At 37.5% G+C, this 17,459-nt stretch overlaps 1 protein-coding gene across 7 annotated transcripts in view; it reads right to left on the bottom strand.

Annotated features, from left to right (window-relative positions):
- LOC145994656 (uncharacterized) overlaps window positions 1-17,459 on the bottom strand; it is a 314,233-nt gene that overhangs the window by 26,266 nt on the left and 270,508 nt on the right. For all 7 annotated transcript variants that reach the window (XM_083130764.1, XM_083130767.1, XM_083130768.1 and 4 more), the window contains one exon: window positions 4,914-5,000. In XM_083130764.1, the coding sequence (XP_082986890.1) occupies window positions 4,914-5,000 (87 nt within the window). The remainder of the gene's footprint in view (window positions 1-4,913; window positions 5,001-17,459) is intronic.

Below are 17,459 nucleotides of genomic sequence, written 5' to 3'. Positions count from 1 at the left end.
CTTTGTTGCAGTAGAAAGAATAAAAGGAATAAAAATACAAAAAAAAAAAATACAAAAAAAAAAGAAATTAAAAAACAACATTCCTACTTATAATGTAAACAATTAATGTACTGAAGGTACAGAGTTAAATACCACAATTAAAATACAATTATTACAGCTAAAACTACAACCAATACCTCATTCCCATTCATTACAGAAAAGACAAAGCCAGGCGCTATTGTTTGGACAGCAGATGTTTCTTTAGATTTATTTTGTATGTTGCAGGGTGGAGCTCCCCTGAGGTCAGTGGTGGGGGGAGGTCATTCCATTCTTTTATTGCGGTGACTATGAAAGAATTCCCATAGAATGTTGTTCTGTGTACAGGAATCGTGAAGTGTGTTTTTTGACGAAGGTTAATTTGTTTTCCTTTCTTCCTGTACGGAGCAATTTGATCATATAAATATCTTGGTTCCTTATTGTTCAGGATCCTGTATAATAAAGACAATGCCAAAAATGTTCTCCTATTCTTAACGTTTAACCAATTAAGTTCCTGTAAGTACGGGGATATGTGTTCTCTTCTTTTGACATTCAGTATAAATCTTATGCAACTGTTTTGGAGTTTTTGTATCTTGTAATTTAGAGCACTGTGGATGTTTATAAAAACTGGGGAAGCATAATCAATTTTTGGCATTACAAGTGTGTTGACTAGGTGCGTTTTCGTTTCTTTGCTTAGCATATGTTTTAATGGAAAAAGTGATTTCAGTTTGGCTATTGAGTTTTTAATTATATGTGTGACATGAGAACCCCATTGTAGATTCTCATCCAATATTATGCCAAGGTTGCGTGCTGTTTCTACTTTCTTTATTTTGGAATTATTCAGTGTAGGGAGGGGGAGTTGTAATTGTTTTAACTTTTTGAGGTTACTCGTTGTGCCTAAAGTTAAAATGTAAGACTTCGATGAATTCAATTTGAGTGCATTACATTCAGACCATTTAGATATTGAATTTAGGTCCTGTTGCAATGCTTCTAGGGCCATTGCACTGTTTCTTAATGGTGTTTGTATATATATTTGTGTGTCATCCGCATACTGGTGGTATTTGCAGTGTTTTAGTGAATCATTAAAATCTTTGATGTATAGCGAAAATAGGATAGGTCCTAGAATACTTCCTTGTGGTACTCCTTGTTTGATATCAAGCCATTTAGACATGCACGATTTATTCTCATGTACTAATTTTACACATTGTTGCCTGTTCGTTAGATAAGACCGAAACCATAACAATTCCTTATTTCTTATGCCGATAGATTTCAATTTCTCTGCCAAAAGGTTGTGGTTTATGGAGTCAAATGCCTTGGTGTAATCAAGGAGTACCAGAAACGAAATTTTACCATTATCCATCCCCTTGGCTATGTCATCAACAACGCTAACTAAAGTAGTTACCGTGCTGTGCTGTTTCCTGAAGCCTGATTGATATGGAGAATAGTGGTCATGCAACATCAGATGGTCTACTAATTGATATTTTACTATGCGTTCTATAACTTTAGACATAATTGGCAGTACGCTTATTGGTCTTAGATCTTTAACATCAAGGGAAACAGTGGTTTTCGGTACGGGCGTCACTACAGCCTTTTTCCAATCTTCGGGAAATACCCCTTGAGAAAGAGAGCAGTTTAAGATGTGAGTTAGGCTCTTTAGGCAATGCGGGATGCAGAGTCTCAACATTTTTAGACTGATGCCATCATGACCCTTGGCATTGGAATGCAGTTTTTTGACCTCTTTCAACACGGTAGCCTCATTAACCTTCTTCAGTTTGAAGGTTCCGGTTGTCTGCCGTGTTTTATATGACTCGATTAATTTCTCAACCTCGGTCGTGTTTGTTTGCTGACAAGCAGAATTTACAAAAAAGTCATTTATTGCATCCGCATTGAGTACACTTGAGGGTAATTTTTGGTTAAACTTATTAGTAACAACTCCCTCTCGTTTTAATGTCTGCCAAAATGCTCTAGCGTTTTTAACTTTTTCATTGAGAACCCGGTCATAATGGTGGAATTTTGCGTTTCTCACGGCTTTTTTCGCACGATTTTTAAAATATTTATAAGAGAGAAGCGCGTCTTGATCTCCGGTGTTAACATACTTCAGGTGAAAGTAATCGCGTATTTTCCAAAATTCTTTTACTTTTGCGGATATCCAAGGGGCGGGTGGTCTAGTTACTCGAAACGTTTTTACTGGAAAATGTTTGTCAGCCAACGCAATAATGTTGCTGTTCAAGAGAAAAACGGATTCGTTTACGTCGTGTTTGCTGCATATTAAGTCCCAATTAATATTTCCCGCGTCTTTGTTAAACTCGCTTTCGTTAAAGTTCTTAAAGCTTCTGACTTGAACCAATTTGTTATATTTTTTGGTGCAGTTGATTCCGAACACGGCGTATGTTAGGTGATGGTCTGATATACCGGACATTATATTCTGATCGACGTGGGTCACCTTCAGGTTATCAGAGCAGATGATAACGTCGATTAAAGTCCTTGACGTTGGCGTTACCCTCGTGGGCTTTGTGATGATTTGCTTACCGTGAGCCTCGGCAATGATGTAGTTTAAGAATCGCGTGTTGGGTTCATTTTGTTTCAACATATTTACGTTAAGATCGCCAATCGCAACGTAATGAGCATAATTCAAATGAAAATATTGCACGATATCCCCAATATCGCTTAGATGTGTATACTTAACTTTAGGAGGTTTGTATGCGACTAATATCCCGACCTTCACCTTCTGTACGGTTACCTCGACAGCTAAGGCTTCGATGTCATTATATTTTTGAATGGGCAATTCGAGTGCTTTCCATTGTAATGATTTGTGTATATACAAACAAACGCCTCCTCGAGTCCTATCACATCTGTCATTACGGATAATATCATAATTATCTAATGCTACCGTGTTATTCGAAATATGTGGTTTAAGCCACGTTTCGGTAATTCCTATGATCTGAAAATTTAATTTGTTTATTATGTATTTAAATTCGTCAAAAGAATTTAGCAGACCTTCCGTGTTGAAGTGGCATACTTCACACCATTTGTTGTCAACAACGATCAACAAGAAAAATAAATAAAACCACAACAGGTTTGGGGGTTGGTTAAGTTAAATTATCCTGCAGAAGTGAATTTGAATTTAACATTTTGGGTGCATCAGCACTTAGGCCACTTTGCACCCGTCGCACTATACGGGGTCCAGCCCCTTATTATAACAAAAACAAAACACGTCTCTGAGGATTAAAATATTCTTACCTTGGTTAAAAGCTGAGGCTGTAAAGGGGGCACTCAGCACACATAAGGACAAAACACAGGACAACACAAACAGTCCTATGAAGATTATACTGGCCGTAGGTCCAGATGCCAGAGCTTCTTTTAGTCTGCAAAATGCAGTCCAGGGTGTACTACGTTTGGGAGAAGTGAATTTTGTGACTAAGTTACAGTTATTCTATTATTCTGTATCATGAGTGCACCTAAGAATCATTATAAGCAGAGTACTGATAACACAGCATGACAGATAAATGTCAATTTACAGCTTACATGAGAGTCCTCATGGATAACTTGACATAATCCAAAGTGTAACATTACGACACTGTTACATTACGTCCTTAAAATATGAAAACTGACTCATGGTAACTCAGTCGCTAGGGTGTCCGACTACCATGTGAGAGATCCAGGTTTGATCCCCTGGTGGGGGAGAACCAGGATTTTTTTCACCTGTTCACCCACCCAGCATCGTATAAAGTGGGTACCTGGAGGAAACTCTGGGGGATAAAGGCGGTCAGGGACATGGTGCTCATCACATCGTCACCACCTTTAGCTGTGATCAAGAAAGTGTTGGTCCCTAACTTCACACCCCCTATACACCTTCATGGCCTAGTGCAAAGCACAGGGGAGCACTTTACTGTTTTTTATTTTTACAATATGAAAACTAGTAACAATATTCAATAGGTCACAATATAAAGTTACATTTTCTCTCTAGCCTGTCATTATTTCTACCACCAGAAATCAGAACAACCACACAGTAATCGCTGAAAGTGACAAATTGCTTTGTGTTGTAACAATGGGGAAACAACATAACTCCTGTTGTACCAAACATAGAGGCTACATTGGGGGGGGGGGGGGGGGGGGGCTCGACATAGACACACTTGTGAAATTCGAAAAGTTTAGCTATGCCTTCTCATGTTATACATGTTGGCTATGGCTAGCTAAAACTGATTACCTTCTTACAGTTCCAATGTTTGTAACTACAGTACTCAAAAATATTGTTGCATAATTTGAAAACATGATACATATCGTATGTATTTCCGATGACTATTCTGTGCTCCTGTCCTGCAGAATCCATTGAATGCCATGTCCAGCTTATTCAACCGACCTCAACTGCATCGAAAATGCATGGGCACTCCCAAAGACAGCTATCTCCTACCGTCAGACACACAACAGACCCACCACCAGTTCATCGAGGCTGCCATTCAGAATTGGGCAGGTATTCCTCAGGATGCAATGGACAACCAGGTGTGAAGTATGCCACATCATGTAGAAAGGTGCATATGTGCTCAGGGAGGGCTCATGGCTCCTGAAGCGATGGCCATTGAGATTGATGAGAGTTACTATTTATCTCTGTTGTTTTTGGTTCACTTTGAAAGAGTGCTACTGTATACTTTTATCTCTTGTTTCATGCAAAACTCTTTGCCTTTTTTTTTTCTTTTTCCTGGCATATCCCATTTCTATTGAGATCTATATTGCATTCCACTCTGTAAATATCAAATTATGCAACCAGTTTTTCGAGCACTGTATCTTGAACAATTTTAAAATGTTAAAGAGTGTTCACATATCAGAATTTGCTCTAGTTTTAACTCCAGCAAGCTTGACAGATTCTACACTTAAGCATAGAAACTTCAGGAAATGCATACCTTAAGGTCAGTGTTAAGAACCATTATTTTTTCTGTGGATATAAACAGGTCAACTTCTGTACTTGGCTGGGTCTCACCTTCAGGTGCCTAGAAAGAAGAAATGCCAAAATTAAGCAAGTATACACTGATGAAAAAAAAATGAACAAGTTATGTAAACAATACTATTAATTACCCTAATTAATTCTAAAGAAGACTATAAAGTTGTGGTCCTCAACCATATATTTCAGTCTTGTTTCCAGAACCTTCAAGAGTATATTACAGAATGTTCAACGGGGGTTAAAAGAACAAGATGTCTTGTCAGGGATCTGCACCACATAACCTCCTGAAAAAAAGTAGTGAAGAAGTTTCTGGGAATGGGAGTAAAATGTCAAAGTTTAGAACCAAACCACATGTATGCATATAGGACTTCATAGTATTGTTGTAGAATGATGGTTACGTGAACAAAAAAAAAAAAAAGTTTATTCCAAACTAGAATACACACAGTAAATCAAAAAGAAAGAGTATAATTCATATTCTAATGCAATTCATGCACACACTGATGTTTTCTACATGAATTGCTTTAAAAATGATCAAAAACATAAATCATTTCTTTACATACGAGGGTCACTATTTATATTTTGAGCCTAACAATGAAAAAACAGGAATTTGGCATTGAAAACTGCTTTATTGTTTTTCGAAGTATTCTCCTTTATGGTCAATATACTTTTGCATTCGTTCGAACCATTTGTCAAAGCAGTTTTTCCAATCTTCTTGAGACACCTCCATAATATGGTTTTTGAACGCATCAACGGCGTCTTCCGCCGACGAAAATCGTTGTCCACGCAATTTATTCTTGACATTCGGGAACAAGAAGAAGTCATTGGGTGTCAAATCAGGACTGTACGGCGGATGACCCATCAATTCGATTTTTTGACTCTTCATAAAGTCGGTTGTTAGACGAGATGTGTGACAGCTGGCATTGTCTTGATGGAGAATGACCCGACGGCGTTAGTTTGTTTTCCGTATTCGACCGAAGACCTCTGGCAAACAAATTGTTGTGTACCATTCAGAGTTGACCGTTCTACGTTCCTCTAAAGGCACAGTTGCCACATGACCAGTTTTCCCGAAAAAACAGGCGACCATTTGTTTCGATGTGCTTCGAGAGCGAACAACTTTTGTTGGATTGGGTTCATCTTGAAACACCCATACAGTCGACTGCTGTTTATGTTCCGGCTCATATATCCATGATTCGTCACCTGTTACAATCTTATATACGTCTTTTGAAGCACCACGATTGTATTTATTGAGCATTTGTTTGCACCAATTGACGCGAGTGTCTTTTTGAGTTTTTGTCAAATTGTGTGGGATCCAACGAGAACATACCTTTCTCACAGCTAAATGATCATGTAATATTTTATATATGCTGGTGGAACTAATGCCTATGGTTGCCTCAATCTCACAGTATGTATGACGATCTTGCAGTATTAGGTTTTGCACAGCATCAATGTTTTCTTGAACAACAACTGATTTTGGACGACCTTCGCGAATCTCGTCAGTGAGCGAATGGCGGCCACGATTAAATTCGTTATACCAGCGTTTCACAGTGGCAAAGGATGGGGCTTCATCGCCAAATGTGGAAGTAAGTTGATTGATGCACTCTTGTCTTGATAATCCACGTCGAAAATCGTAAAAAATCATCGCACGAAAATGTTCACGAGTTAATTCCATTTTATTGTTGTCGCGCAATCTCCAAGGCAACATAAACAACACAAATGAAGCTATTGACAAAACATTTGAAGTACGTTATGGTCAATAATGCCAGACGATTCTGTGCAAACGTCAAATCGCGCCTAACTTCAATCAGTGTTGCCAAGGCTCAAAATATAAATAGTGACCCTCGTATCTCCTTTTTGTGTATGAAAGATACAGCAATGACGACAAAACAATGGGCCTCCATGATGGTATAGTGGTAACAATATCGCCTTGTAATCAAGGGATGAAAGGTTTGATATCCAGTGGAGGCACATAGTGGTTCAGATCCCACTTTAAACTGTAGGTCCAATCCCGATTAGCCTATGTGTATAAAGTAGGCTTAAATATAAATACTCAAAAGAATGGAATTACCTATGCGTATTGCTAATTATGTTAAAGATACCATGTACTTCCTATGCATGTTGAATGTTGTCTGAAGTAGTCAAGGCATGCCACAGCAAATGGGAATGGATATCTTGGATACTTCATGATCAAACAATCTTTTCAATATTTTCCTCTTATTCTAAACTCAATATTTATCTTTTTGCATTTGTTAGACTATACTCAGAAACTTTTGTAGATACTTTCTTTCTTCTATTTGTCTAGCAATAACCTTTTACTTTTATCTTGTTTTCAACATTTTAAATAAAATTTCAGGGTCTTCATAGTGTGTGGCAGTATTGTCTATTCTGCATTTATTAACATTTTATGATAATAGTTCACAGTGGAGACATGCATAAAAATGAACATATAATGATTTTCAAATTATGCAAAGTAAAGAAAAAGTTTCAAAATTTGGTTGTTAATGTTATAAGGAATGTATGGGTTTACTTAGAAGACTGGACTCTTCAGATTAACTTTCATTAGCAATGAACACACTTCTTAGTTTATCTCATGCATACTTAGTGGCAGCAATAAGGCTCCTAAGAAACTGTGGTGCAACGAGAGGGGCAGGCTCTCCAAGAAAAAGACCCCCCCCCCCCCAAGGACTACCAATGCACATTATATCTTTGTAGAAATAAAATATTTATGACTACAGCTAGGATTTTCATGACTTAGCATATTATTTTGGGTAAGGGTGTTGTGTTCCCTAAACATATAGAAATTCATATTATGAAGAAACTAATTAAATTAAGGTGCTTTCTAAGGGCATATTTTGGCATATTTGGCCATTTCTGCATGATAGAGCATATTTTGATGGATTTTCGGTCATATTCAGCATATTTTTTGCATTTTGAAGAAATATAGTCATTTTCGAAGTGGATTCGTTCTTACTCCCATGTTTACTCGAGAGTTCTTATTTTCCTTTGGAAGGTAGCAAAATCTTTTTCTTTTTTATTTGAAAATTTAGAGAAAGTATTCATTGTGCATTGCAACTCAGGGTCCATAACGTGAACTACGTAAAAATAGTATGTATGTAAAAATATCTCGGCATTTAGATATTGATGTTTGAAACAGTCCAATTATAAGGGCATATTTTTTCAAATTATAGTGCATATTTTGTAAAATTTTAGGTCATAAGAGCATATTCTATTTTGCATATTTTGGTGATTTTTAGGTTATAAAAACCTAGCCCTATTTATGAAACTTCACAGTCATTTCTTGAATTTCCGCATAACCACTGAAGGCAAAAGGTTTTTGTACTTACAAGGAGTTTTCTTAACTTTGCAACCCTTTCCTTTTCCTTCCTAAAGAAATTCCAGAAATTAAATATTAAAAGAGGTTTAAAATGGGTTGAAAGGAGGGTAAAATATGAAGGCCGGATTGTGCTGAACATTTATAAGCATGGAATGAGGTTCTGTTGGTGATATCCTCCTTTGAACAGCGCGGACAAGACTACGTATGAAGTTTAGATAGAAGAAAGATAGCACTGACAGGATCTCATCTCATGGTTACCTAACTTTTATGTTCAGCATGATCCTGCCTTTGCATTTTACCCTCGTCCTTTTAATTTAATGTTTTAATTGTTGGTATTCCCTGACAAAGAATCTGGAAACATTTGACAACACATAGTGTAGAAAACCATTAATAAGGGCAAAAATATTTTCATGTTTTTAATATCACTACAAGATTTGTGTGTTTAATGAGTATTATGGTATTCTTCGAGAAACATTTTTGGAATCTATAATTTATTTGCAGAGATCCAGTGGTGTTGCAATCATTTATTAAAATGGTAACAGCAAGTGAGCATGTTTGCCGGACCCAGTGGTGAAGTGGTTAGCACGTGCTATGATGCCAGGGATCCCGGGTTCGAATCCTGGCTTGGGTATGGATGTTTGTGAGTGGCCATTCATCGATTTCATCATATCATCACTCATCCCCATCTTCGCAAATTAGTCAAAAGTGGCACAAAAAGCGAAGTAAAATAGAGCAAATCAATCAAAAGCACGTGAGCATGTAAAGGTTACGTACTGTTAGGACAACATCAGTCAGTCAGTTGAAATGAATGAATGATTTGAAATCGTGCACAACCAACTGATAGGGCTGTTATAGCAAGGAGTTTAGTTTAGTAGAATATACGAGGGAGGATCAAATGAAAACCTTAAAAGTTTATTATAAATTTCAAATGTTGTGGTATTGCTATGAAAGTTGGCAATATTGTTTCTAACAGTATTCTCTTTCTTCAGTAGGTGGCAGAAGAGTCTAGTCAAACAAGCGCCAGCACAGGAGCAGTTTCAAGATGGCCGCCCGACTGTCCACATGCACCGCATTAGAACAGCGTTCGGTGATCCGGTTTTGAGTAGTGAAGGTGTGAAACCAATTGAAACTATGGTGATTCTGGTTGATGATAGTGAACCCAGGTCTTATCGTTTGTAACAATCCTGTCCAGAAATGCATCACCTCGGCGTTGAAACGACACAAAAGTTCTTCAGAGGCGTCGACGCGACGATCTTTCAATTCAGCGGTCAACTGACGTGGGACCCATCTTGCCGATACCTTATTGAAATTCAGAACATTATGCACAATATGTTGAGCTGAACCAAAGCTCATATTCAATATTGTTGCGATTTCTTTCAGGGTAATGCACCTGTTGTCCTTTACAAGCTGTTCCACTAGCGCAATGTTGTCGTCGGTCACTACGCGGTGAGCCTGTCCCGGTCGAGGAGCATCCTCCACAGATGTTACGCCACTTTTAAACTTCCTACACCACTCGTATACTTGCTGCAGGGACAAACACGAATCACCATACTTTGCTGCCATACTGCGGTGAATTTCAATTGGTTTCACACCTTCACTACTCAAAAACCGGATCACCGAACGCTGTTCTAATGCGGTGCATGTGGACAGTCGGGCGGCCATCTTGAAACTGCTCCTGTGCTGGCGCTTGTTTGACTAGACTCTTCTGCCACCTACTGAAGAAAGAGAATACTGTTAGAAACAATACTGCCAACTTTCATAGCAATACCACAACATTTGAAATTTATAATAAACTTTTAAGGTTTTCATTTGATCCTCCCTCGTAACATTCATTGCGACGAGGATAATGATAAAATGGATGATGGGTACAAGACTCAAAAGATATACCCTGCTTTATCTAGGCTTCAAACGTGAGATATTTCGGATATGGAGAATGTTACACTGACCATTCTGGAATGGAGGCTAGAACAGTCAGATATGGTCAATGTGTGATGGATGACATGATCTTTCTCTGTGCTTGTTTGGTTTTCTATAGTGGTAGCCTTTGCAAAAAGATAACATTCAATAAATTTGATTAGTTAGGTATAACTGGCAATGCAAAATTTAGTCTGAGTCATAATCTGATATCACTCCACAAAATTCTTTATTTGCAGTAGTATTTATATCCATATCTTGTTGCAGAACTTCATCACTCAAAGATACCTTAATGCTACATGTAACAAGGGGTCCCGGGTTCGATACCCGGTGGAGGCACATAGTGGTTCGGATCCCACTTTAAACTGTAGGTCCAGTCTCGATTAGCCTTACTGTGCACAAAGTGGACTTAAAACAACAAATCAAACAAACAAATCCATGTAACAAGTATCCATTCCCTATTTGAACAATAATAAATGAAATACCATAAGGTGGAAAGAAGTTCTGTCAATGGTCTTTTTTTTTCTTTGTTTAACTTTTTTCTTTTTATTATTAAGCTGAGTTTTAACCACCAATGTATTTAACTTTCTCTGCATATATCAATATCTACATTAACAACTTTAAGAGCAAATTTAAAGTAAAATTGATGACAATGATAGTGATGATGAATATTCTTAATTTTTTGACAAATTATTCCATATAACAACTACATAATTCTGAACTGTTCTTCGGAACAGTAATAAAAAATTGTGGCGATGATTTATGCATACACATATTTACTACCACTAATTTCAATTACAATTAACAAGAAAATAAATATGAGGGAGGCCTCCCCAATGATATATCCTGGCAGAATTTTCAAAATAATTCATATTCGTTGCTGTCCTTTTGCTACCTCATGCGTCTATGCACTATGACATTGTGGAACTAAAAAAAAGTACAGAAGACAGTTTGAACATAGCTGTGGGTTGGTATCGAATAATAATTAATAACTACTTAATAATTATTAAAAATGATTTCCATGATAATGTACAATATGAATGATTACAGTAAAATACATTACTCTACGTAATATCTTAGTTTCCAACATACTATCATTTCACATTTCCTTAATTTTTCTTCCATGTCTAATTTCAGCCCCATCAGTTCCCCTTCCTTTGGGTACACTCTTGACTGGAAATATTTTAAAGTGTGATCTGAACCACCGTGCAATGCACATCCAACATGAAACTTGGGTTACTAGGATGATGGCATTAGGCACTACACCAGGCTTGAGCAACTCTCACTTGTGGAGGCCAGTGAACACTTCATGCAAGATTCCTGCCTAACACTGTTCGAATGTGACCTACTAAATCTTCAGCATTTTCTACAATGTTACAGCACCACAGCTCAGTCTACAGTCCAAATGTGCATACCATACGTGTTCCACAATTGCAACAGGTTGACCAGGCCTGCACTACACAATTTGAAAGGACTAACAATTGAATGAAACTGATGAAGGGACCCTCACAAATGGACCTGCCACAAAATGACTTTGGACCTCATAACAAAAGCACAAAAAATTAAATCTTTTATCACAGGTTGGAGGCTAAGTCCAAAATCATTGACTTGTTGATAAAAGCAAGAGACTTTGTAGGATTAATTGTTCTATCATTAAATATATTTTCAGTCGAGTAGCCAATCGATATCTGCGCTCCAATGGCCGCCATCTTGAAAATAATCAGCCATATTTGATATTTTTTGATTTGATATATCTCGGGAACGGTGTCTCCTATCAATGTCCAGTTTTCTCAGAAATGCTTTGATTTGGTGATGAACATTTAAGTTTTTCAGTGCATTGCTGGACTTAAGGGAGAATTCACACCGAAGCAACATGCAACACATGACACGAGTGTTTCACACCAAAGAGACAAGATGCACGCGGCAAGCGACACTTGGTTTCTTTGCTCAGTTTGCATGATGGTACCGATATAATTGCATTAATCAGTTTATTAGTCACCCGAAAATAACGTAACGAGACATTGTTACATGTAAACTGCATTGTAAAATTTGTGCAAGTTATTGAAACTTGGGAGAGGCATGTTGTGCACGAGAAAACTGAGAAATAATATGCACTGAAATCAAACTGTATACACTAGACTTTTCAGCCTGAATAAGGCGAATACCTAAACACTAGAGAAATGGTTCTCAACCTTTGTGAAACCATGTCACGGTATTCTTTTTAAGTCAATGCCCTTAGCTGAAGAATTATCCTCATAAATCTTTACAGTATTGAAGATTTTATGCATGAATTAACATGTACCTATGAAATTAAATATTGATAAATAAATTCTAGCATAATCATAAGAGTAATAATAGTTTGATTATGTTTTGAATTTGAATATATGAATTTGAATTTAAAATTTTGGGTGCGTCAGCACTTAGGCTAATTTGCACCCGTCACTTTATACAGGGTCCAGCCTCTTACCATAACTAAACAAAGATAACTGTCATGTCGTGTTGTAACTAAAATATTAAAATAATAAAATTTTCTGACTGGTTAAAAGCTGAGGCTGTTAAGAGGCATTCAGCACACATAAGGACAAAACACAGGACGACACAGAATTATACTGGTCATGGGACCAGTCGCCAGAGCCTCGTTAGTTTGAAGTCCAGGGTGTACTATGTGGAAGTCAAGTTGACTATTGGGTGTATTATGTGGAAGGAGCACCCCTTACACCCCTAGTTTGATTACGTGTGTAGGATTGTTGACAAATATAAAAATATGGAAGACAAAGTGATAACGTCATCTCCTTGTAATTAAGTGATCCCGGGTTCGATACCGAAGAGGCACCGGGCAGATTCAGTTCTGATTAGTCTATTTGTGCATAAAATGGACTTAAAAAACGAAAACTCACAACTCAAATATGATACTGGGATTATGATAGTTGTCAACCAGTTTCACCAGAACATTTCGGTGTTCAGTATAGTTGATACGAAGGCACGGTATCGGGTCACGGCCCAGCGGTTGAGAAACAATGCACTAGAGTACTTTACCATGTTGACTAATATATTTTGGACTAAAGTGCCTCCATAAGCTGACTTTTTCAAATAGAAGCAGTCCGATAAATCGCCAAAAAATGGCCTCTTTTCACGATGTTGAAGGCAAATTACAGCCGATAGATAACTGCATCAAAAACTTGATAAAGCGAAATGAACGTTGTGTTTAAATCTTAAAACATTGTACATATCGATACTTTATTATATCAACAAATTAGAGGATCAAACATAATGCCGGTTGGGCTCTCTTCTAGAGTCTAAATACAGCTCGTTAGAATGAAGCATTCGTTGCGCATGCGCGAACAACAAACTGAAGCAACACGATGCACGGTATTGAGAAAACGGCACAGTCCGAAAGACACGTAAGCAACACGAGACATGTGCATCTTGCCGTGTCTCTTCGGTTCGATAGCTTGCATTGATTACTGAGTGTTGGCTTCCAAGCGAGATGTGTTTCGTGTTGCATGTCGCGTGTTTCTTCGGTGTGAATTCTTTCTAAAAGTTGCAAATGAAAAGTAGCAATAGTGGTATCCAAGTTTGCATAATGACTACAATTCTGACTAATTGATTCAATTGCAAAGTTGCTTTTTCAGTGTGAAGAATTCAGTTATGATGAAGATGAGAAAGATTATATATATTAATCTTCAAGAACAGCATTTACAAAAACAAGATTAATTGAAAAAGAATACCATGATTTGATTTGATTTATTTACTTCACTTTTTGTGCCACTTTGGCTAATTTGTGAAGATGGGGATGAGTGATGATATGATGAAATTGATCAATAGACACTCACAAACATACATGAACAGGCCAGGATTCGAACCCGGGACCCCTGGTGTCGTAACGCGATGTGCTAACCACTGCCATGAGGGCCGGCAAGAATACCATGAGAATAATAGCTTGTGTTATAAATGATAACTATCAGAAAATATAAAGATCCAAGTCCAAGGTAACTATCAGAACAGGAGCATTAAAAGTGAGGTGGAAATGAAGAAAACTAATAATCAGGGTTGCTACGATTTTTTGATTATGAATTTGCCTGACATTTCTAGGTTTTCCAGTTCAAAAATGAAATTTTTCCAGACATGTTTATCATCATAATTTCTTGCTTTTGAATCTTGTGTTTTTCTATTAATTAATATGAATATTCACTTCCACAACTTTTTTTTTAGCAAATTTCATTCTACACACACAAGAACATGTGAAAATTTTAAGAGTAAAATGTAAAATTACGATCGGCATCAAATGTATTGGGTGCTACAATCATGTGCATCTAGCCTTCAGGCTAAGGTAACAGAGGTACATTATTTCACCATAACAGATCTCCACAATATAAAAAACAGAAAAATTTCACAAACCATACAAATTTTTTTATTTTCTGGCGAATTTATAGCATCATAGAAAATGCTGCTTTATTGCTTACATTTATAAGTACACAGCATCTGGATAAATTCTTGTTGCATATAGGAATTCTATAGAAAATACTAACAAGACTAAGATCTATAAAATAATAGACAATTGCCTCATCTTCAACAACTTTTCCATGTCAATGTACTTTAGTTATCAGTGAGATATCTGGACTTCAAGTTTTACTATGATATTCTTTCTAATATCTAGTATTATAAAAGGGAAAATTTATTACAGAAATTCGAAGGAAGCATAATTTTGCACAAGACTGAGAATCATAACAACGAAAGAAACAAGTTTCTAAACTGAATCTTTTTTGAGAGCAGAATCACAAGAACCGAATCCAGAAGTGGAAGTCAATTGCTTGCTCATTTTGTAACATTTTCTCTTGCAGACTCCAAAATGCACGTAAATTCAAGACTATCGGCAAAATTCCTTGTTTTCCAGGTTTTCCATATGCATAGCAACCATGATAATAAGCTCCCAATTGCTCAAGCAAGGATCAAGTTTGCAAATTGTCAGAGAAATCAGTAAAAAGATAGAATTTGAAGTTGCATGTACTGTTTTCAGGATAACCCTTAAACAATGTGACACTTAGAAATGTGGCAGTAATGTTGAGCCAAAAAGAAGAGGTAAGTTAAGGAATTTCGCTTCTAGCGTCAGTCTTATGGATGCTCGATTGACAAAATTTTGAGGGAAGCACAACAAAAGACCACTCTATGAGGATATGTAATATTCGTGCTGAAACTTTGGAAAAAAAATGGAAATTACGGGTTTCAGAAATTTTGCGTAATTGCGGAAAAATTCGAACTTTGGGATTTTGCCCCCACTTCACCCGTGAACCCATAATCGTCTGATGTTTCTTAAAATGTTGCTTTTTGTTCAATCTTACATTGTGGTTGAGTAGTTATGGCCTTTTATCTTCAATTTATCCCATAGTAACAAAAAGGAAACAGTGTCTTTTTTAAATGGTGTTTGCAGAAAGAAATTGCGCAAAATCGCTGCTTTCTTCACAACCATTCACATGGTAAAAATAAATCACAGTGTTCAATAATACGTTTATCTGCGATTTCGTTTTGCACAAAAAAAAGTTGTGCAACTTCTGTCTTCAACAACTGTATTATCTATAAATATGAGAAGGACTTATAGCAGAGTTCCAGACTTTTAAATATTAAACATGACAGAACCTATTGGAGCAAATCTCTCACTTAGCCCCAGGCCCGAGGAAACAAAGGACACCCTGTTCCAGTGATTGATTGATTGATTTGTTGTTTTAAGTCCACTTTATGCACAGTAAGGCTAATCGGGACTGGACCTCTAGTTTAAAGTGGGATCCAAACCACTTGTGCCTCCACTGGGTATCGAACCCGGGACCCCTTGATTACAAGGCGATGATGGTACCATCGGGGAGGCCCTGTTCCAGTGAGACAAGCCAGCTGCTTCGATGTAAACAAACCTGCACCTAGGCATTTAAAGACCCAGAAACCATGGCCAGTGTTTTGGTTACAAAGGCAAGAGCTTTACTTGACAAAAGCCCCGAAGCTCCATAGTGTTTACAGAACTTCGATGTAGGTGGAGCTCAGCAAAGTGACCAATAAGAGAGGAGGACAGTCTACCCTTGTTCAAAAGATACCTACTGATTTGGTGGTAGAATACACAGTGCTTGTGGGGATTTCAGAAGTAAGACACACAGTGGTCGGAGAGATTTAAAAAGGATGACACAGAGTGCTCATGGTACACACAGTGTTGACAGTACACAGTGCTCGGACAGAATTCAGAAAGAAAAGACACAGTGCTCGGGCGGAATTCAGAAAGAAGACACACAGTGCTCACGGTAAACATAGTGCTGACAGTACAGTGCTCGGGCAGATTTCATAAAGTTCACAACCAGATTTTGATTTAATTGATTGATTGATTTGGTGTTTTAAGCCTACTTTATGCACAGTATGGCTAATCGAGACTGGACCTACAGCTTAAAATGGGAACTGAACCACTATGAGCCTCCACCGGAATCAGATTTTGAGAAGAGTACACAACAGTCTTTTTCAGCACCGATAAACAGTTCCTGACATTCTGTATGGCAGTAAATATAGTTGTTCCAGATTTTTTTTACAGTTAACGGTTCATCAATTTTCTCCTGTGGCTACAAAATTAGTCATTACCAATCAATACCGATAGTGATATTTATAGCGGAGCAGTTTATCTATAACTGTGATCTTACAATTGCATGTGCACTTATAGTTGAGGACGGAAGTTAAACTTTTGACATGGAGGGTAAGAGAAATCATAACCGTTGGCAGGGACCGTCAGAAAAATCGTGCTAATTGTGATTTAACAGTATTGAGAAAGTATGATTACAAGTCGATGAACTCCAAGTACTTTTGTGGCAGCTTTTGAGCACAAGCAACACACGTCACTTTGAAATGAACCTTCATAAATAAATGCAGCCTTTCATACTGGAGAGATATGACAGGGTGAGGATGTTGTTTATTGCTTCCATGCCCCTCAGCTGAGCCACTTCCTCAATAGTATGTATCGTACCATCACTATCTGTTGGTCCCGAATACTGAGGGAATGCTTTTCCCATACACTGGAGGTGCTCATGTTGCTTGACGTTTGTCATTTTGGTGTGAAACCCCTTTATCGCTTGTCACTTGTCTCTCTGGTATGAAAGTTTTCTAAAATCCAACCACTTGTAACGGTGTTCGAAACTCAACCTGGTCACTGAGTTATCATTCTGCTACTAATGCACGAAACCTAGTCACCAAACTGAAAACATAGCCACCAAATTATCCTCAATTAATAAAGACTAAATG

Source organism: Lepisma saccharinum, chromosome 11, assembly GCF_977018435.1.
Source record: "Lepisma saccharinum chromosome 11, izLepSacc3.1, whole genome shotgun sequence".
In the NCBI taxonomy this organism is placed as follows: Eukaryota; Metazoa; Arthropoda; class Insecta; order Zygentoma; family Lepismatidae; genus Lepisma; species Lepisma saccharinum.
This window is presented reverse-complemented; position numbering and strand designations above follow the sequence as displayed.